The 22,497-nt window shown below is 36.8% G+C and overlaps 1 protein-coding gene across 5 annotated transcripts in view; it reads right to left on the bottom strand.

The window, feature by feature from the left end:
- JMJD1C (jumonji domain containing 1C) overlaps nt 1-22,497 on the bottom strand; it is a 374,654-nt gene that overhangs the window by 211,166 nt on the left and 140,991 nt on the right. For all 5 annotated transcript variants that reach the window (XM_033208321.1, XM_033208324.1, XM_033208322.1 and 2 more), the window contains one exon: nt 13,144-13,308. Coding sequence is in view for 1 of the 5 variants with exons in the window: in XM_033208317.1 (XP_033064208.1) it covers nt 13,144-13,308 (165 nt within the window). In the remaining 4 variants the exon portion in view is untranslated. Of the gene's footprint in view, nt 1-13,143; nt 13,309-22,497 lie in introns of those variants that run through there.

Here is a 22,497-nt window from a genome sequence, read left to right as displayed (position 1 = left end):
AAAGATTCGTAAGACAATGGAGAAAAAGAAAGAGGAAGATTCAAGAGACTAGTCCCAGCTGGGTATAAATCTTTAAACAGTTATTAAGAAATGGGATGAATAAAATATTGAAGCCAAAACAAAGGTCACACTGCAGCACTCTCAGAGGCTGAGTGGACCAACAGGAGCCCCTGTTGGTCTCCCTCCATTAAAGAGCTCTAAACAAATCTGCTTTATTCACCCTAGTTTTTGTTTTTGTTTTTTTTTTGAGACAGAGTTTCATTCTTGTTGCCCAGGCCAGAGTGCAATGGCACAATCTCAGTTCACTGCAACCTCCACCTTCCAGGTTCAAGCAATTCTCCTGCCCCAACTTCTCGAGTAGCTGGGATTACAGGCTCATACCACCACGCCCAGCTAATTTTGTATTTTTAGTAGAGATGGGGTTTCTCTATGTTGGTCAGGCTGGTCTCAAACTCCTGACCTCAGATGATCTGCCCGCTGCAGCCTCCCGAAGTGCTGGGATTACAGGCATGAGCTCCCGCATCCAGCAATTCACCCTAGTTTGAGGAAACTTTAAAAACTGGAAGGCAAAAATGATTAAGAAAAATCTAACTTCACCTTGCCTAAGCCAATGCTTCTGCAATCTAATTAAGACAAGGCCTGAAGAGAAGGCCTGGATTCCTTGCTAGTCCCTAGCTGGGGACCCAGAGTCAAATGCTTTTAAATGGATAAAACAGTTAAGGGTAGAGATGTTTCCACAAGAGACCCATGCACAGAACTTACAAATCTGTTGGTGAAGTCCTAAGAGGAGCTACAGTTATACTGGAAAGACATAAGAACACAAGAGTTTATGGATTAAGGTAAAACTTCGGATTAAAATCAGAATGTCTGAACATACTTTATGTACAGTAGTGTGTCTCCTTTACCTGAATGCATTATGGAGATATTTATTATGTCTGACTGGGGAATGTTTCCCCTACTTAAACAGAATATATCTAAATCTTCCTATCAGGCAATATTTATAGGACATGCTAACTGAAAACCAGTGAAAATGCCTGAGCCCACCCAAGTTAATTTCAAATAGTATGGAATAGAAGCTGGGCAAATTCTTTGTACAACAGTCCTGTGTGGAGCACAGACTAGAGCTTATAGGAAAGCCACCAGGATTCTGGACCCAAAAATTTCAATTTGAGGGACAATTAGTTTACTATTGGGCACTAACGGACACTGCTTCCCTGAATCTGAAAACCTGAAATATATATACTGCCCCAGGAAATGTTGGAGAAACATTCTCATGGGAAAGCAGTACCCAAAAGAGTTCCATAATTAAATTGGAATGCTCTGTGCAGGAAAATGCTACCAAAGAAATACATCATATTCACAAACAAGGAGACCCTACTATATAACAGCACACAGGGAAACCAGTCTTAGCACAAGCCTGTGAACTGAGACAAGGTAAGTAGCTTTGTTCTTAAATGACTTAGAATTCAGAAATAACCCAGTAAGGGCCCACTGTAGCTACACCTATCCATGAAAATATCCAGTATCTAGGTAAGGGTTAATTCTGTTGAGGAGGCATAGCAAATTCCTCTGCAATTCTTACTGATTTGTTCTGTAATAAAACAGCATCACACTGTTACATAACACACTATGGAGTAACAAGTGACAATGTTGGTAAGATTCATTTACCTTATGTAAATAAATCTTTTTTTTTTTTTGGTTTTTGGTTTTGAGACAGAGTCTTGCTCAGCTGCCCAGGCTGGAGTGCAATGACATGATCTCGGCTCACTGCAACCTCCACCTCCCAGGTTCAAGCGATTTTCTTGCCTCAGCCTCCCAAGTAGCTGGGACTACAGTAGAGACAGGGTTTAGCCATGTTGGCCAGGCTGGTCTCTAACTCCTGATCTCAGGTGATCTGCCCACCCATGCCTCCCAAAGTGCTGGGATTACAGGCATGAACCATCACTCTCAGCCCGTTATAAAAATAAATCTTATAATACTGATATTGATCATCTAATGGTATCAGGAAATTTAGTTAAAGCCTCCTCAAGATGTAATAATGATGGAAAATGAATAGCCTAAGGAAGAATTAGCTAACCATCAACTAATTTCTTTCTTTCTTTTCTTCTTTCTTTCCTTCCTTTTCTTCATTTTTTCTTTCTCTCTCCCTCTCTCTCTCTCTCTCTCTCTTTTTGTGAGACGCAGTCTCACTATGTTGCCCAGGAGTGCAACAGTGCAATCTCGGCTCACTGCAACCTCTGCCTTCCAGGTTCAAGCAATTCTCCTGCCTCAGCCTCCCAAGTAGCTGGTATTATGGATGTGCATCACCACACCTGGCTAATTTTTGTATTTTTAGTGGAGATGGGGTTTCACCATGTTGGCCAGGCTGGTCTCGAACTCCTGACTTCAAGTGATCCCTCCGCCTCAGCCTCCCAACGTGCTGGGATTACAGGCGTGAGCCACCATGCTCAGCCCATCAACTAATTTCTACGCCACTAGTCCTGCACAAATTTTTCATAAGATACAAAAATAGTTGTAAATCCGGGGGGAAATGAGTAATTAAATTAGTACAAGAAAATGATGTACATAATGGCTTTATAAATTAGACTGTTTATTTAAATGTATACCTATTCAAAACTGGCTCCTCTCAATATTAGGCATATTCAAAGGGTTACTATTGCAATGTCTGCCATATGAAAACTAAATGTAGACATTCAAATATATTCGCTTTGCTTTAAGAGTGTAGGCCAAAGGCTAGGGCACAGCCTATACACCAAAGAAGACAAAGATGTCTGGCCTTCCACCTCAGCAACTGAGAGATGATCTCCAGGACTAGTGAATGTCTTGCTTCATAGGAGTACCTGCTTGATACGAGTGTTTTTGTTTGACTGGAGGCTTTGGCCACTGGACAGTTTAACAACGTGATCTACAATGGAGGCTTTGGGCATGTCAGTATCAATTCTGATCTCCAGAGGAAGTGAGAACTAAAGTTATTAGTCTGACCTCCCAAAGCCCAAAGCTACACCATGCAGCGAGTATGTGATTTTGAGCCCCAATAAAACCGGAAAAGCAAAGACTCAGGTGAGTTTCTTCACTGACAAAACTCACATACTATGGACATAAAGAGATAATGCTGGACGTGACTGCACAAGGAGAAGAGCCTGGACTCTGTACCCTAAACATCTCTTCCCCGGCTGATTTTAATTTGTATAGTTTCTCTGAAATAAATTGTAGGCATGAATGTAACAGCTCTCAGTGAGTTATATCAATCTTCCAGTGATTTATCAACCCTGAGGATGGTTTTGGGAATGTCTCAAACTTGAAACTTGAAGCCAGAAGTGAGGGTGTTCTTACAGAGGTTTCTCTCAAAGTGTACACCTATCTAAACTCACTGCAGTACTATACTGAGGTTTTATTTATATACTGTCTTGTTTAATCTTCACTACTCTGTGTGGTAGATACAACTATTATGAACACAGTGAGACATACAGAGTATAAATAACTTAATTTCGCCCAGACATTAACAGTAAATGGAAGAATCAGGATTTGAACCAAGAAATATGCTACAAAGTCTATGTCGTTAACATATTATGCTACCTTCCTTGATAACTGCTAATTTTTTCCCCCAATTCTAACATTCTCTGAGTCTTTAATATCTAAGGTCACATAAAGCCAAGCAAATCTACAAGTAAACAAGTAATTCAGACAGGCTTGAAACAAGCCTTAAATAATCCTCATTATATGTTATTTTGTTATGGTTTAAGCTGTCATTTTTATTATTAAATGTTAATTCTTTGTATATTAAGGACAGATTTTTTTTAATGCTGCAATAGCAAAACACAAATAATACCTATCAAAGTACATCAACAGAAACGTATTACTAAAATAACTAATTTGAAGAAGACTACCTCCAAAATGTAAAATACTGAATAACACCATTATATGAAATTTCCAATTTGCTAGGAAATAATACTTGTTTTTTAGGAAAAAGACAATTTTGGCTAGGGAAAAGACAATTTTGGTCAGGCAAAATTCCGCCATTGTAAAATAATGATTTTCATTACTTTACAATATATAAATTTTCCGCTGAGACAGGGTCTTGCTCTGTTGCCCAGGCTGGAGTGCAGTGATATAATCATAGCTCACCATAGCCTTGTACTCCTGGAGTCAAGCAATCCTCCCACCTCAGCCTCCTGAGTAGCTGGGACTACAAGGCTTCCACCACTACCTAGGCTAATTTTTTTTTGGTAGGGATGAGGGTATCGCTATGTTGCCCTGACTGGTCTTGGAACTCCTGGACTCAAGCAATCCTCCCGCCTCAACCTCCCAAAGTGCTAGGATTATAGGCATGAGCCACTGTCCCCAGTCTGTAATACTTTTTAAATACATATTTCTACTGTCGATGTAATTAATATTTTTTAACTTAATTTCTCTACATTTTCCTAAAGTTTGTACAATTATCACTTTTAAAGCTGCATAATATGCCAAAATATTAATTTAACAGCATTCACAAATTGCTGAACATCAAGGTTGTTCCATTTTACTTTTCTTCTTTAATAAGACTGCAATAAACATCTTTCTTCTAATAACATAAGCCTTTAATTTTTTTAATCTGCAGCTCCCACCACAGTGTCTAATTCATATGAGGTATGCAACAAACATTAGCTAAGCTGAATACACTTTTTAAAAACTGTTTTTCAAGCATAGTTTCCTAAGACTAGAATTAATGAATCAAAGAGTATGAACTTCTTATGGTTCTTATAACATAATACTTTCCAAAAGAATAACGTCATTTTATAATCCACAAGACATGAGTGTGTGAACTCGTCGTTGCAAGACATGCCAGTACTAGAGTTTATCGTTTAAAAAGTTTAATATTTTATTATGTATAATTTGATCTCTTAAAGTGCTTTACATTGTAGGGAAATAATAATCCTGAAGTTACACTGTCATTACTTCCATTTCATTATTTAACAAAGTACAAAAAGACATGCAACTGTTAATTCTAATTGTGGAAATTCAATTATAAATACGTAAAAACTCGTTAAATGAACATACTCCAAAGTTTATTCCTGACTTGGAAGGTGGCATATTTTCACATTTTAGTAAAATTTGCTTGAGGCCATAATCTAAACCAACTTTGGCAATATAGCTGTTGGATATAAAGGTAATCTTGTCCCAAAGAGCAGTGAACTCTACTCTCCTTTGAGGGAGTTTCTTCTGGAATGGATAGTAACTAAAAAGCACTCTCACTAAGAGAATAATTTAAAATAAATAAATTGCTAAGAGTTTATGTGTTTATGATGTGATCACAATTCCCAGTTGAATCAGAATTACCTATCTATGAAGGAAAAAGTAACACTGAGAAAAAGTAGTCTGAGTTTTCTAAAACTCAATTCAGAAATTCAGGTAAATTATCAAAGATTTGAATATTTAAGTCAATTATGAGGCTGTCTGCTTCTTCCTTTAACATCTTTAAAATAACACATTTCAGGTAATTTTACATTTTTCTACTTGGCGATTTCAGGAATCAAATTTGTATCTGATGAGAATGGATATTATAAGCTTTTTAGTATTTGTTTTTTATTATATATTGACATGTTTAAAATTGGTAACTCACAGTTTTACCACAATTGGGTGATTCTACTTTCCTGTCCTTTGGTATGGTATATATTAATAGTCAGAAAACTTGTGATAACTCCCAGTAGGGTTCTTTTGCACTAGCTGGGTTGCAGCACATTCATCACTTTAAAATAAGAATTTACTTACTTTCTGAGATGGGTAAAGCACTGTGCTAGACTCCAAGGAACCATACATAGATGACTAAGACATGACTCCTGTCCTCAAAGAACTTACAATCTATTAAGGGAAGACAGACATGCAAACAAATAGGTATAATACAAAGCAGAATGTGCTGATTGTTAAAACAGAGGTACAAAACAAAGTTCTACAGGAGCACAGGATGGTTATATAGGAGCACTGGTTGGGGTGATCTGGAAGGCTGGGCCAGCAGAATAGTAGTAGAAAACTCTGCCCCTTAGAAAATACAGCAGTGTTACAGCCCACCTGGGTTAGGGTCGAAGCCCCACTCCCCACAGAAGGTTTTCCTAAAGGAGATGGAGCCAGGGCCCTAACCCAGTTAGGTAGGTGATTCGTTGATTTCAATTATGAATGCCAACACTTTCTTTCCCTGGTGCCGATAAATGTGCTTTCATAAGTATTTTACTTTATTAAAAAGTAAATAAAATTTAACAATCTATTAAGTAACTTACATAAAGATGCAAGTTACCTCAGTCTACAGTTAGAATGGCCTCAAGTGGTACTATGATTATACAGGACCAAGCAAAAAAAGACACCACTTCAGCATCTTGCATGTGGTGCTCCCATAAATGTTTTGCTACTGATATCCTAGAAAGAAAGATGAACCAGACAATTCCAGAGAAGTAGCCTGGGTATTACACTATCCGTATTTTGTTGAAGATGCAATTATGTTAAATTTTTAAAAATAGACTTTAAAATATGTTAATGAGACAACAGGATTTGTTTTTGTCTTGTCATGATCTCAAGAACCAGCAGGTACACTGCCAGTTTCCACTAATTTCTAGGTATAAGAGGTAGACAAGATAACGTAACCGATATGTAATATTAAACAAGTACCACACGAGGAGTGAAACAACTAGAAAGAAGATAATACAAACATGTTTAAATACAAAAGAACATAAAGCAAGTATCATGTGCACAGAAACATTAAATTTATAGAAAATTAAAGACAAAGTATTAGTTTCTACTGTGTTTCATTCTGTTGCCATCTCATATACAGATCCCTCAAATTTCTCAAATCTGTAGATACAGTATTTCATTATGTTGTAGGAATTTTAAAATGCTGAACTTCATAATTGCTGTTTATAGACATCCTTAAAGAAGCCTAATTTTAATGAACAAAAAAGGAAACAATAAAATCTCAGTCATATCTACTGTATATAAATGTTTGCAAAATGCTCACGAAACTTAAATTGACTGTTTTCTTAATTATTACAAACAAGCATTCCCATTTCACTTGTTTATTTTATTAATTTTTACAATCTTCTAAAACAAAAGAAAAAAGGAAGGAAGGCAAGCACACATAACCTGACTACTGGAATTAATGACAATATCCCATTGTATAGACTTTAAAAATAAACATACAATTCAAAAAGACTTGCTATCAAACAACTGGCTAAGCAAACTACGAAACAAATATGACAAAAAGGTTGTAATATCTGTAATAATATAAAGAAAGCTCATAACAAATATAAAAAACACAAAACCCTAATAAGTACTAAAGAATAACAATTCACTAAAAATACAAATTGCTCATAAACATGAAAAAAAATTCACCCTATTAAAAGAATGCAAATTGAAACAACGAAATATTTTTAAATATCCAATTAGCAGAGAAAGAGTAACATTCAATGCTGCATCCCCTTAGGATGTAAAACTACTCCTGTTATGGCCAAACATTTGTGTTTCAAAACAAGATAAACTGAAAAATAAATAATTAATGCTTACAAGGGTGTGATGAGTGAGATAAACACACCCCAACACTGACTGAGGACAATGGCAGTCAGTACAACCTTTAGACCATTTGTGAAGAGTGTCAGGAGACAGATTTTTGTGGTTTTCAAGTTCATACCCTGTGATTATTAATTCTACTACTATGAATATAAATTTTAAAAAATCAGATATGCAGAGAAAGGCTTACAATGGTATTTATTCCAGTCACTTATAATGCTCCCTAAAACTGGAAACAACTATAATGCCAAACATTAAGGAAATGGGTCATTGTAAGATTAAATATTATGCAGCCATTAAAAATGATCCTAAATTACTACTCATAAAGGCGAAATGTAGAGGATAGATGTTAAGGAAAAAAGGAGGATCTACAATTTTAATGCAGTCTTAGCTAAAACTATGTTTAAAAAAAAGCAGATATTTTGTACTCTACTAATTTGCCAAATTCATTTATTAGTGCTAATAGGCTTTGTTGTGAAGTCTTTATGGTTTTCTAAGTATAAGATTATATCATCCGTGAATGGGCATAATTTTACTTCTTTCTTTCCAATTTAAATGTTTTTTGTCTTTTTCTGGTCTAATTTCTGGACTATAACTTCAAATACTATGTTGAATCGACATGGTAAAAGCAGGGATTCCTTGTCTTGTTCTTGATCTTAGAGGAAAAGTTTTCAGTCTTTCACCATTGACAAGGATATTACCTAAGCAACAGGATATGAAATCAACACATAAAAATCGTTTTTTGTTGTTTGTTTTTTTTTTTTTTGAGGCAAGGTCTTTGTTTGTCACCCAGGCAGGAATGCACTGGTGCAATCACAGCTCACTGCAACCTTGAATTCCTGGGCTCAAGGGATCCTCCCACCTCAGCCTCCCGAGTAGCTAGGACTACAGGCTCACACCCGGCTAGTTTCTATATAACAATAATGAATACTTTGAAAATGAAATTAACATATAATTCCATTTGCAAGAGCATCAAAAAATAATAAATTATCTAGGAGATGAAATAAACAAAACTATAAAACATAACTGAACAAAATTAAATAAAACATAAACAAGTAAAAAGACACTCCTGTTCAAAGACTAGAAGACTTAATATTTATATGTGCCTGTGTGTGTGTGTGTGTGTGTTTGTGCTTAGTTTTAGAGACAGGGTCTCACTCTGTCACCCAGGCTTGAGTGCAATGACACAATCATGGCTCACTGCAGCCATGAACTCCTGGGTTCATGTGATCCTTCAGTCTTAGCCTCTCAAGTAGCTGAGACTATAGGCGTGAGCCATCACACTCAGCTTATTTTATTTTTTTTGCAGAGAAGGGGTCTCGCTGCATTGTTCAGCCTGGTCTCGAGCTCCTGGCCTCAAGCAATCCTCTCGCCTTAGCCTCCCAAAGAGCTGGGACTACATGTGTAAGCCACAGCACCCAGCCCTTAATATTAAGATGTCTAACACCCAAATCCATCTACAGATTCAATTCAATCCCTATCAAAATCCAAGTGACCTTTTTCTGGAGAAAAAGAAAAATCTCTCCTGAAGTTCATAGGGAATCTCAAGGGACCCTGAATAACCAAAACTATCCTGAAAAAGAAGCAAGTTGATGGAAAAACATTTCCTGATTTCACAATGTACTACAAATCAACAGTAATCAAAACAGTGAGCTGGTATCAGCATACGAACAAACCTACAGACCAATAGAATGGAATAGAAAGCCCAGAAACAAACCCTTGCATATATAGTCAAAATATTTTCTATAAGGCAAGACCATTCACTGGGGCAAAGGCAGTCTTTCCAACTAATGGTGCTGGAAAAAGTGGACACATCTACATGTAAAAAAAAGTTGGACCCTTACATGATATTCCAAACGCAAAATCAATTAATTCACCCAAATTTGTGATCTAAAACTATACAACTTTTAGAAGAAAACATAAGGGGAAAAGCTTCATAACATGGATTTGGCAATATTTTTTGAATATAACAACAAAGGCATAAGCAACAAATGGAAACAGACAAGTTGGGCTTCATCAAAATTCAAAAGTTTTGTGCAGCAAGGGCCACTGCTAACACACTAAAAAGGCAACCTGTAAAATGAGAGAAAATGTTACCAGATCAGGTCTCTAAAAAGGGACTAATATCACGAATACATAGAGAAATCCTAAAACTCAACAACAACAAAAAGATCCAATTCAAAAACAGGCAAAGAACTTTATGAATAGATATTTCTCAAAAGACATACAAATGGCCAATTAGCACATGAAAAGATGCTCAACATCACATTAAGCATTAGAGAAATATAAAACAAAACCACAATGAGATGCCATTTCACACCTACTGAGAAAGTAAATACCAAAAAAAAATGAAAGTAAATGTTGGTGAGGATGTAAAGAAATGAACCCTTATACAATGCTGGTAGAAATGAAAAATGGTGCAGTCACTTGGAAAACAGTATGAAAGTGCCTCAAAAAATTAAAAATGCAATTACCATCTGATACAGCAATTCTTCTTCTGGGTATACACCCAAAGAGTTGAACACAGAGGCTTGGACAGATACTTATACAGCCATGTTCATACCAGTATTATTCCCTATAGCCAAAAGGTGGAAGCGACACAACTGTCCATTAACAGGCAAATGGATGAAAAGAACGTTTATATACATTCCATTGTATATAAACACAATGGAATGTTATTTTGCAATAAAAAGGAAGAAAATTCTGACACACGGTATAACATGTATGAACCCTGAAGAGATTGTCAGTGAAATGAGCCAGTTACAAAAGGATAAATACTGTATAATTACATTCATATGAGATACTCAGAGACCGAAAGTAGAATGGTGGTTGCTAGCAAGATCGGGGAATAAGAAACTGCTCTTTAATGAGTACAGTTTCAGTTTTGCAAGATGCAAAAAGTTCTGTGTTTGGATGACAACAGTGGTAACACACAACGCGAACATACTTACTACCAATGAACTGTGTACTCAAAAACAGTTAAAATGGCAAGTTTTTTTTTTTTTTTTTTAATGGTAAGTTTTATGTTAGGTCTATTTTACCACAATTAAAATTTTTTATTAAAAAATTTAGCAGAAGGCTGGGCATGGTGGCTCACGCCTGTAATCCCAGCACTTTCGGAGGCAGGTAGATCACAAGGTCAGGAGTTCCAGATCAGCCTGACCAATATGATGAAACCCCATCTCTACTAAAAATACAAAAGTTAGCCGGGCATGATGGCAGGCGCCTGTAGTCCCAGCTACTCGAGAGGCTGAGGCAGGAGAATTGCTTGAACCTGGGAGGTGGAGGTTGCAGGGAGCCAAGATCGCGCCACTGCACTCCAGCCTGAACGACAGAGCAAGGCCCCATCGCAAAAAAAAAAAAAAAAAAAAAAAAAAAAAAAAAAAAATTTAGCTAGGCATAGTGGCACACATCTATAGTCCTAGCTACTGGTGAAAGGACTTTTTTTTTGAGCCCAGGAGTTCAAGGCTGCAGTGAGCTGTGATGACACCACTGCACTCCAGCCTATGTGAAAAAGTGAGACCCTGTCTAAATAAAATAAAATAAAAAATAAAATAAAATAAAATAAAATAAATAGTATGGCAAAAAAAAAAAGGAACCAGAACAATATGTTTCATAAGAAAATATATCAAAAATTATATATATATGTAATATATACAAGTTATCTCTTAGGACTAAAAATATAATTTTCTATTACTTTTATACCACAGTGTTTTTCAAATTTTTCATCCCTTTTTTTTGGTATATGATAAAGTTAAAAAGAAAAGGTTGGTGATTGTTTAAGTAGGCCTAATTTCAAGGCTAAGAGGTCTTCAACAGAAACAACTTTGTAAAATTATGACAAAATTATCATTAAATAGTATTTTCCAATAACAATTCTCTCTAAAATCAGTATTTTATGAATCAACAGAAATTCACCTCAATCTTAACTGCCTTTAAGAAAGGGCAAAGATTTTCTAAAGCTTTATTAATTTTTTAACTCTGATCCTGATGTGTAGTTTTTCATATTATTGATGCTACTGCTTCTTGCTTTTGAGAATTCTCATATAAAATTCACCTATATGTGTGAATTACTCACAAATTTTATCCAGTTTTTGGGTTAAGGTCTATAAAATTAAAATCATGCCAGTAATGGTTTAAACTTTTTATATGAACAAGTCAACATACTCATTAATTATTTTTAAAAACCTACTATGGATAAAATTATCTTCTTTAGTTTGCTATGCAAAGTTTCCTATCGAAACTACAGGTCACAGACAGATATTATTTTCATCTTTCAATATCATATTTTGTTTTTTAAAATGCCACTGATTCCATTCACTCTATTCCCTCCCTTCCTATCCTGTCTTTTTAATCCTATATCTCCACGACTTCTTAAAAAGGAATAATCAAACAGATCTATTAAATTTCTATTCTATACAGAAAAGCATCAGGATTAACTAAAATAGAAAATTTATATGCATTAAAATTATTAGCAAGCAGAAGCTATCCTTATAAACAGTTAATTTGTAGGTTAAAAAATTTGAAAGGAACTACCCAAACTCATTAGTTACATCAAATACCTGCAATAATGTTTCAGCGGCTTTTAAAGTAGTTCTTTGATAGTAACATAAGAAGAAAACTTTACAAATATTGCACATTTGTTACACGCTAGATGTTCTGCCAGAAAACAGAGACAACAATGGTTAAATGAATGTAGCTCTTTTTCTAATACAATTTAATGATCTTGTTTACCTGCTGTTTCTTTTCTTAAATAAAACTCTTCAAAGTACCAGAGAATTTACTGAAAATTATATTTTCTTAAATGAAACATTTCCTGATAAGAAGTAATTTAATCCATTACCTAATAATTACACATTAAACATCTATCACCCACAATGATTTACTCTTTAACAAACCAAGAAGAATTACTCGTTATTAAATGTTTTAATACAAAGTATGTTCTATCTTCCACTTGACAAAGTTTCATTCAGCAAAGTTGTTCCACATGACATACAGTCAGCTATCTCTCAGGTCCCTTTAATCCAATTTATATTTTAATTTGATAGAATAAACTTATTTGTGAACTACATATGCTGACAGAATACTAACAGAGACAACTAAAGTTGTTTTAACAAAATGAAGGCAGTGTTTTAAAATCTCTGCCAGATTCGTCAGAGACTTCAAAAAAATTAATTTATAAATCAGTAAGATGAATCTAAACTTTTATTCAATTCTTGGTCTTAAATTTTCATTTATTCTTTTTTTTATAAGACATGGGGTCTCACTCTGTCATCCAAGCTGGAGTGCAGCAGCGTGACAGTAACTCGCATAGACTCGGATTCTTGGGCTCACGTGATCCTCCCACCCCAGCCTCCCAAGTAGCTGGGACCACAGGTATGTGCCACCATATCCGGCTAATTTTTTTTTTTTTTTTGGTAGAGATGGGGTCTCACTTTTTTGCCTAGGCTGATCTCCAACTCCTGGCTTCAAGCAATTGTCCTGTCTCAGCCTCTCAAAGTGCTAGTTTTACAGGTGTCAGTCACCAAACCTGGCTTTTGTTTTGTTGTTGTTGTTGCTTTTCGTTTTTAACGAACAAATGAAAATGCTTAATGAAACAGGAATAGATCTTACCAATGCAGGCCACTGAATCTGTTTGCTCTTTGATCCCTGAGTCTGGCTAGGGTCATTCCTTTTGGCCCAGATTAAGTGGTATTCCACCAAGAAAGTTGAAAAATCTTCATAAACTTTAACCCACTCTCGTTTATCCCATTCAAGATCATCAAATTCCACATACACCTATGAAAACAAAAAAAAATTCAATTAGCAAAACAGAAGAGTGGTATATCCTTTTTCACTAATACATAATAACTGTACATATTTATGGGGTACATATGATATCGTGATACATGCACACAATGTGTAATGATCAAATCAGGATAATCAGAATACCCATCACCTCAAATATTTATCATTTGAGTTAGAAACATTTCAAATCCTCTTCTAGCTATTTTGAAAAATACAATAAATTATTGCTAACTATAGTTACCATACTGTGCTACTGAACACTAGCACTTACTCCCTCTAATTGTAGGAAGCAGAAAGGGGAACTCTAGTACGCTGTTGGTGGGAATGTAAATTAGTACCTCCAGTATGGAAAACAGTATGGAGGTTCCTCAAAAAACTAAAAGTACATCTACCATAGGATCTGGTAATCCACTACTGGGCAAATGTCCAAAAGAAAGGAACGTATATTGAAGAGATAGTTGCACATCAGTGTTTACTGTAACACTATTCATAACAGCCATGATAATGGAATCAACCTAAGTATCTATCAACATATGAATGAGTAAAGAAAATGTGGCATATATACACAATAGAATACAATTAGGCCATAAAAAAGAACGAAATCTTGTCATTTGCAGCAGTATGAATAGAACTGGAGGTGATTATGTTTTATGAAATAAACCAGGTACAGAAGACAGACATCACATGTTCACGCTCATATGTGGGAGTCAAAAACGTGGATCTTGACTCAGCATGGTGGCTCATGCCTGTAATCCCAGCACTTTGGGAGGCAGAGATGGGAGGATCACTTGAGCCCAAGACTTCAAGACCGGCCTTGGCAACATAGTGAGACCCTGACTCTAACAAAAGAGAAAAGTAAAAAACTTAGCTGGACATGGTGGCACATGCCTGTAGTCCCAGTTACTCAGGAAGCTAAGACAGGAGGATCTCTTGAGCCCAAGAATTTGAGGCTACAGTGAGCTGTGATAGCTACAGTGAGCTACAATCACATCACTGCACTGAAACCCAGATAACAGACTGAGACCCTGTCATTTAAAAAACAAATAAAAAGTGGATCTCATGGAGGCAGAGGGTAGAATGATGGTTATCAGAGATTAGGATGGGTGATGGGGGGAGAAGAAAAGAGGTTGGCAATATTTCAAAATATAAGCCATGAACTTGAATTAGAAAGGACATTAACAAATTTATTCTTTAAACTTAACATTTTTCATAAAATCATCATTTAACTTGCCTTAATCAGATTATACTCCTTACTTATGACAGGGAGATAAACCATAACTGTATCAACAAAAGCAATTTACAGAGTGTTGATCAGTCAAGATTAGTCCATTACCTTCTAAATGGACACTAAATAATGATGTCTATACTGATGACTCTAGAAGGAGAGGCTAGAAAATGTTTTTAAAGAGTAAATAGCCAGATGCGATGGCTCATACCTGTAATCCCAGCACTCTGGGAAGCTGAGGCGGGTGGATTACCTGAGGTCAGGAGTTGGAGACCATCCTGGCCACACGGTGAAACACCATCTTCTACCAAAAATACAAAAGTTAGCTGGGCATGGTGGCAGGCACCTGTAGTCCCAGCTAACTCAGGAGGCTGAGGCAGGGGAATGGCTTGAATCCAGGAGGCGGAGGTTGCAGCGAGCCAAGATCAGGCCACTGCACTCCAGCCTGGGTGGTAAGAGCAAAACTCCGTTTCAAAAAAATAAAAACAAAAAGAGTAAATAGTAAATATTTCAGATTTTGCAAACCAGATGGTTTCTATCATAATTATGTATCGTCTCTGTCACTGAGACCACCATAGACAATATGTAAACAATTCAGCTTGACTTTATTCTAATAAAACATTACTTACAAAGGTAGTCAATGGTACAAAGGTGGCTCAATATGACATTCAATTAATGTAATATACCACATTAGCAGAATAAACGAAAAAAACCCATCTTTAATGATGCAGAAAAAGCATCTGACCAAATTCCATGGCTTTTCATGATGAAAAACACTCAACAAACTAGGAACAGAAGGAAAGTATCTAAATATAAAAAGGTCTATATGAAAAACCCACTGCTAACAATCATACACAACAGTAAAAAATCAAAAGCATTTCCTCTAAGATGGGAACAAGACAAGGATGTTGTAATTTGGAAAACTGAAGCTGACTCTATACTCATAGGTCATTCAATCATTCAACCCTTCCCTCCCCTACTTTCATTCTTCTGCATTCATTCCCTAAGATTATATCTGTTCATAGGGCTGTCTTCCCAAGTTAATCGTTAGATACGCTGGAAGCAGTCTTCGCAATACTTATATTTTTATACTAATTCTGCCACCCATCTTCTGCTCCCTTACACCTGAAGAGTTTCCATTTTCACTTATTCGAATCATGGTTGTTCCTTTGGCCCAGCTCAAGTTCTTCCATGATATTTACATCTCCCAACTTCAACTCCAATTTCTACTTTGAATTTCAGCTTTGAATTTCTACTGCAATTATTTTTTTACAGCTTACACTGTATTAGTATATAAGCAAACACCATCCAATATTTTAAGTGTAATAAAAGTATCTTTAAATTATGCATGTAAACTCACTTAAGGTAGAACTGTTCTTTCATTTATTTTTAGTGCCCATTACAGTGCTGCATACATATAAAACACTTAATCAACATTAAAAATCCCCTGACTCTTGGACTCAATCATGGTCTTTTAAAAATAAAAGCAACCTGGTAAAAGGTAAGTTTGATTTGGTGATGTATATACTGCTGCCCACTAGGAAGCCTGTATTAAAAAAAAAAAAAAAAAGCTTATCTGTTAGAATATCCATTAAAGATACACATTAAAGCTTATCTATTAGAATGGGGAAAGAGAAATGCACTGGTCAAGGATTTAACATCTTTTTCTAGTTAATTATCCATACCAAGTCAGGGAATAAATTCAAGTCAAGGAAGAAGCCAACAAAACAGTTGGCTATTTCTAATAAAACCCATCCTTAAGGGGTTGAGCTGAGGTTCAGCTGATGTTACACAAAGGTTTCAAATTATACCAAATTTCTCCACTACCTGAAATCTGTTGCTATTTAAATACTAAATTTTGGTATAAGAGCTCTGGGAAACCCTAGAAAACTCGAGCAGAGACAATTCTCAGGAAAACCTGCACGCTAATTTTGCTTTTCCTTCATGGACAATGATACGGTAATCCTGACAAAATATTTTAGTTAAAAATCTGAAGAGTCAAGAAGTTCGTTGACATTTTCCTAAACTGAAGATATAAATCAATGTAAATTCTTCCAAATGCAAAGTCCTAAAAAGTTTTCAGCATGAAGTGTATTTTCCAAATCCAGTTTATATTGCATAAACAGTGCTACTAGCAGTTTTCAGAACTTGCTAGGGACATTGGGGACAAAGATACTAAATATTTCTGTCTCTTCCCCTTTGTTGTATAGTCAACTCATCTTCAGATATGAGATTATCAAGAACAGTAAAGGGTTTGGAATTTAATTACATACAGATAGAAAACTAAACACACACACACAGAGACACACACACACACCCCTCTGTTACTGTTTAACGGATTCTGACAGAAAACCTAAGACTCCTGGGACTTCACAACTTAGAGCAAAACCAGCAATTAGAGTATCATCATGATGCCCGTGCCAGCTTCTCATGACTGTTAAGCCCCATGAGAAGGATGCAAAGGGTGCAGAATGGAAATCTGAGTATACAGTAAGTTACATTACAAAGAGGGAGTGGAATTCACCACTTAGTTAAGTGGAGACGAGTCTGCTCTTTGTTTAGGGGAGGTTATTACTTAATTCCTCACAGCTGGCTGCTCACTGCACACACAACTTTGAGAAACGGTCCAGGTTAAGAGCAGTTAGTCTTGCATTCTTGGCACATCCAGCAAGAAAGTGCAGAGACACGCAGTCCCCATAGTGGATTGCCTATACCAACAAAGGTAAGATTTTTTATCAGGCTGGACTGAATAAGAAACTAATCTACCCTTACTGTGCATGAGTGTATATGTGGGGGTGAGGGATGGTGGGGGAGTAGTTTGTTTCCATTAGTTTACCAACTTCCAGTTTATACATTTTTAGTTAATTACATAATATAGTATCTTATATTAACTCCTTCCTCGTTCCTGTGTTGGGTCCTTCTGTATGCTTAATTCCCTGTCTTACTAACTGAAGGGTCCTTGAGGGCAAGAATTAGTATGCTTTTGGCAGTGGCTCACACCAGTAATCCCAGCACTTTAGGAGACCAAGGTGGGAGGATCACTTGAGGTCAGGAGTTCGAGGCCAGCCTGACCAACATGGTGAAACCCCACTGCTACTAAAAATACAAAAAAAAGTTAGGGCATGGTGGCATGCCTGTAATCCCAGTTACTTAGGAGTCTGAGGCAGGAGAACTGCTTGAACCCAGGTGGTGGAGACTGCAGTGAGCCAAGATGATGCCATCGCACTCCAGCCTGAGCAACAGCGCGAGACTCTGTCTCAGAAGAAAAAAAAAAAAAAAAAAGGGAGGGAGTGGGGGCTGGGCACGGTGGCTCACGCCTGTAATCCTAGCATTTTGGGAGGCCAGGGTCGGGGGATCACGATGGCAGGAGATCGAGACCAGCCTGGCCAACATGGTGAAACCCCATCTCTACTAACAATACAAAAAAATTAGCTGGGCGTGGTGGAAGGCGCCTGTAATCGCAGCTACTCCAGAGGCTGAGGCAAGAGAATCGCTTGAACCCAGGAAACGGAGGTTGCAGGGAGCCGAGACTGGGCCATCGCACTGCAGCCTAGGCAACACAGCGAGACTCCGTCTCAAAAAAAAAAAAAGGAATTAGTCTGCCTATACCTTTTTTGCACCTCTAGTAACTGGCAGGTGTTGCAACAAACTAAAGCCTACAATACAGTTTTAGAATCATCAGCACTGAGCAAAACACATCACAATTACAATTAAATGACTAATTTGCAAAAACCAAAAATTTTAAATACAGCTGTTGTGTTTACTAATATATCACTGTGCTCATAATTATCTAGAAAAAAAGTAAGAACATTTCATTCAGTAAATATTTCTAACTGCACATCAGAGCCAATCATTATGAACACCGGGAGTTCAGGGGAAAAAAGATCATTCACATATACACATACATGTGTGTGTGTCTATGTGTGTATGAAGTTAACAGCCATGGGTACTGATGATTATTATAAGAATTCAGATGATGTGAGGAAAAGGTCAAGCAAAACAATCCACTAAACATAATTACTTCGAGAAAAAACAAAAATAATTATTTTGTAGTGGACATTGTTGTTAAATACTTAGCCAAATATGTGAGAATAATTAATTTGAAGATCTGGTCTCTAGGTAGTATAATACATGTTCTCTACAACAGATATCAACATGCACAAACTGGCAGTTTTGTCTCAGTATAATACTAAGCATTAAAACAAGAGCCATCAGCTGGGCATAGTGGCTCATGCCTGTAATCCCAGCACTTTGGGAGGCTGAGGCAGGAGAACTGCTTGAGCTCAGGAGTTCAAAACCAGCCTGGGTGACAGAGCGAGACCCTGTCTCAAAAACAAAAGAAAAAAAAAAGAGCCATCAGACTGTCAGAGCAACCATTTGCAAGAAGAAAAATTAACAGTCATGCAATTCCATCTCTACTATTTTACAAATTTAAATTAATCTAACCCTTGAACTCTTTTTTTTTTTTCGAGACAGAGTCTCGCTCTGTCACCCAGTCTGGAGTGCACTGGCACAATCTCGGCTCACTGCAAACTCCACCTACCGGGGTTCACGCCATTCTCCTGCCTCAGCCTCCCAAGTAGCTGGGATTACAGGCACCCGCCACCACGCCCGGCTAATTTTTTTATTTTCAGTAGAGACGGGGTTTCACCTTGTTAGCCAGGATGGTCTCAATCTCCTGACCTCGTGATGCACCCACCTCAGCCTCCCAAAGTGCTGAGATTACAGTCATGAGCCACCGCGCCTGGCCCCTTGAACTCTTTAAACATTATTATTAGTTATAAGAAGAATGCTTCCTTTTCTTCCACATAGCTTGATTGATTCAAAGTAGAAAATGGATTCTGGTTACTTGGTTTGGAGACCTGTATTATTAAACTTACAATATCAACATAAGAATATAAGAACTAAGAATTATTTTAGTCTAAATTATAATTCCAGCTCTGTCCCTTTTTAATTTTAGAACTTCTAAATAATTCTCAATCTTTATCTGCAATGTTACATTAGTAGGAAAAAATATATTCTTTCACATGTTTACTTGGATATATACAGTAAAAATACTAGCTATATAAAAGTTCAAAGATGATGTTTCAGATTAGTACTATGGAACACTCTACATGCATATCTCAGAGGTATTGCAAGTTCGGTTCCAGACTACTGCAATAAAGCAAATGAATATCAAAATGAAGTAAGTCACATGAATTTTTTGGTTTTCCAGTGAGGGTCTGGTTCCTGACCAACACAAAAGAAACCAAGTATTATAATAAAGTCAGTCACATAAATTTGTTGATTTCCCACTGCATATAAGATTATATTTCTAATATATTAAATATACAATAGCATTATGACTAAAAAACAATTTAGATGACTGCACTACCTCCTGCCTGTAATCCCACCACTTTGGGAGGCTGAGGTGGGAGGAACACGTAAACTCAGGAGTTCAAGACCAGCTTAGGCAACATAGTAAGACCTTGTCTCTACAAAAAATGAAAAAATTAGCCAGGCATGGTGGCATGTGCCTATGGTCCCAGATACTCAGGAGACTAAAATGGGAGGGTTGCTTCAGTCAGGGAGGTTGAGGCTGCAGTGAGCCATGATCACACCACCACACTCCAGCCTAGGTGACACAGCAAGACCCAGTCTCAAAGAATAAAAATTAAAAACAATTTACACACTTTAACTTAAAAATGTTCTTATTGCTAAAAAAACAGTAACAATCAACTGAGCCTTCAGAGAGCTGTAGTATCTGTTTGCTGATAAAGAGCCTTGCCTCAATGTTTTTGTGGCTGCTGACTGCTCAGGGTAGTGGTAGCTGAAGGCGGGGTGCTTGTGACAATTTCTTAAAATAAGACAACAAAAGTTTGCCACATGTATTAATTCTTCCTTTCAAGAAAGATTTCCCTAGGGCATGCAATATTGTTGGCCATTTTACCCACAGCTGAACCTCTTTTGAAACTGGAGTCAATCCTCTCACAAGCTGAGGCTGCATTATCACCAAAGGTAAAGTAGTACTCAGTTATAATGCAAAAAACCATATTCTTTGCGCATCCATAAGAAACAATGCCTCATCTATTCAAGTTCAACCATGAGATTACAGCAGTTCTCTCACATCTTCAAGCTCTAGTTTTGACTAGAAATCTCTTGATACATCTACCACATCTGCAATGACTTACCCCTTGAAAGTCTTAAACACCTCAATGTTGATATTTTGACCTCCTACCATGAATCAGGAACTTTCTTAATGGCATCTAGAATACTGAATCCTTTCCAAAAGGTTTTCAATTTACTTTGCTCAGATCCATCAGAGGAATCACTATCTCTGGCAGTTATAGCTTTACAAAATGTATTTCTTAAATAGTAAGACTTGAAAATCAAAATCATTCCTTGATCCATGGGCTGCAGAATGAAACTTGTACTAGCAGGCATGAAAACATTAATCTTCTTCAGAGCTCTTGGGTGACCAGATGCATTGTCAATGAGCAGCAGTGCTTTGAAAGGAATCTTTTCCTCTGAGTAGTACATCTCAACAGTGGGCTTAAAATATTTAGAAAAACCTACTATAAACAGATGTGCTGTCATCCAGGCTTTGTTGTTCCATTTACAGAGCACCTGCAGAGTAGATTTAAAATAATTCTTAAGGGCCCTAGGAATTTTGGAATGGTCAATGAGCAATGACTTCAACAAAAAGTCACCAGTTACTTTAGTTCCTAACAAGAGAGTCGGCCTGTCCATAAGGCTTCTCCATATCAGCAATAACAATGTCTCACTTTCTAATCAACCCTGTGTTTACTGGAGTAGCACTTTTAATTTCCCTCAAAAGCTGTTGTTTGGCAATAACAACTTGACTAATTGTGTGGTGCTACAGGCCTAGCTTTGTGCTCTGTCTTGGCTTTGACATGCCTTCCTCACTAAGCTTAATCATTTCTAGCTTTCTGATTTCAACTTAGAGATATGTGACTATTCCTCTCACTTGAAAACATTTTAGGCAACTATAGGATTATTAATTGGATTAATTTCAATATTATTGTGTCTGGAGGAATAGGGAGGTCCCAAAGTCCAAGAAGAGGGAAAGAAACAGGGGAATGGCTGGTTAGTGGAGCAGTCAGAACACACACCATGTTCTGGATTAAGTTTGCCTTCTTATACTGGTGTGGCTTCCGGTGTCCCAAACAATTACAATACTAACATTAAAGATCACTGATGACACACCACCATAAGGGATGTAATAGTAATAATAATAAAAGTTTGAAATATTGCGATAATTAAAATGTAAGAGACATGAAAATATTTTTCCACATGTAGTTGGAAAAATGAAACTGACAGACTTAATAGATGCAAAGTTGTCACAAATGCCACACCTTCCCTGCCCCCGGCCCTGGCTTTTTTTTTTTTTTTTTTTTTTTTTATAAGAGATGGGATCTTGTTCTATCACCCAGGCTGGAGTATAGTGGTAAGATCGCAGCTCCCTGTAGCCTCCAACTCCTAGGCTCAAGCAATCTTCCCACCATAGCCTCCCAAGGTGGGAAGCACAGGTGCATGTTACCATGACCCGGTTAATGTTTCCTTTTTAAATTTATTTTAGACATGGGGTCTTGCTATATTGCTCAGGCTGGTCTCAAACTCCTGGCCTCAAGCAATCCTCTCACCTCAACCTCCTGAGTAACTGGGATTACAGGTACATGCCATTTCACCTATCATAAAACCTCACATTTGTTTAAAAAAATTCAGCATCTGCTAAGCGCAATAAAGCAAATTATGATTTAAAAAAGGTATGTATACTTACATATAGGTTTGTATAACCCAGGATACTCCAGATCCTGATTTGAACAGTGTATTTTAAGATAATAAAAAGTAGAAAAAAATGAAGAAGAAATGTAACAAAAATGTTCAGAGTATATATGGTGAAAACTACAATACACCAAACACAGAAACTTAAGTCTTAAATAGATACACTATGT

Source organism: Trachypithecus francoisi, unplaced genomic scaffold, assembly GCF_009764315.1.
Source record: "Trachypithecus francoisi isolate TF-2019V2 unplaced genomic scaffold, Tfra_2.0 Lachesis_group9, whole genome shotgun sequence".
Classification (NCBI taxonomy): Eukaryota; Metazoa; Chordata; class Mammalia; order Primates; family Cercopithecidae; genus Trachypithecus; species Trachypithecus francoisi.
The sequence above is the reverse complement of the archived record's forward strand: the minus strand, read 5'-3'. Positions and strand labels throughout refer to the sequence as shown.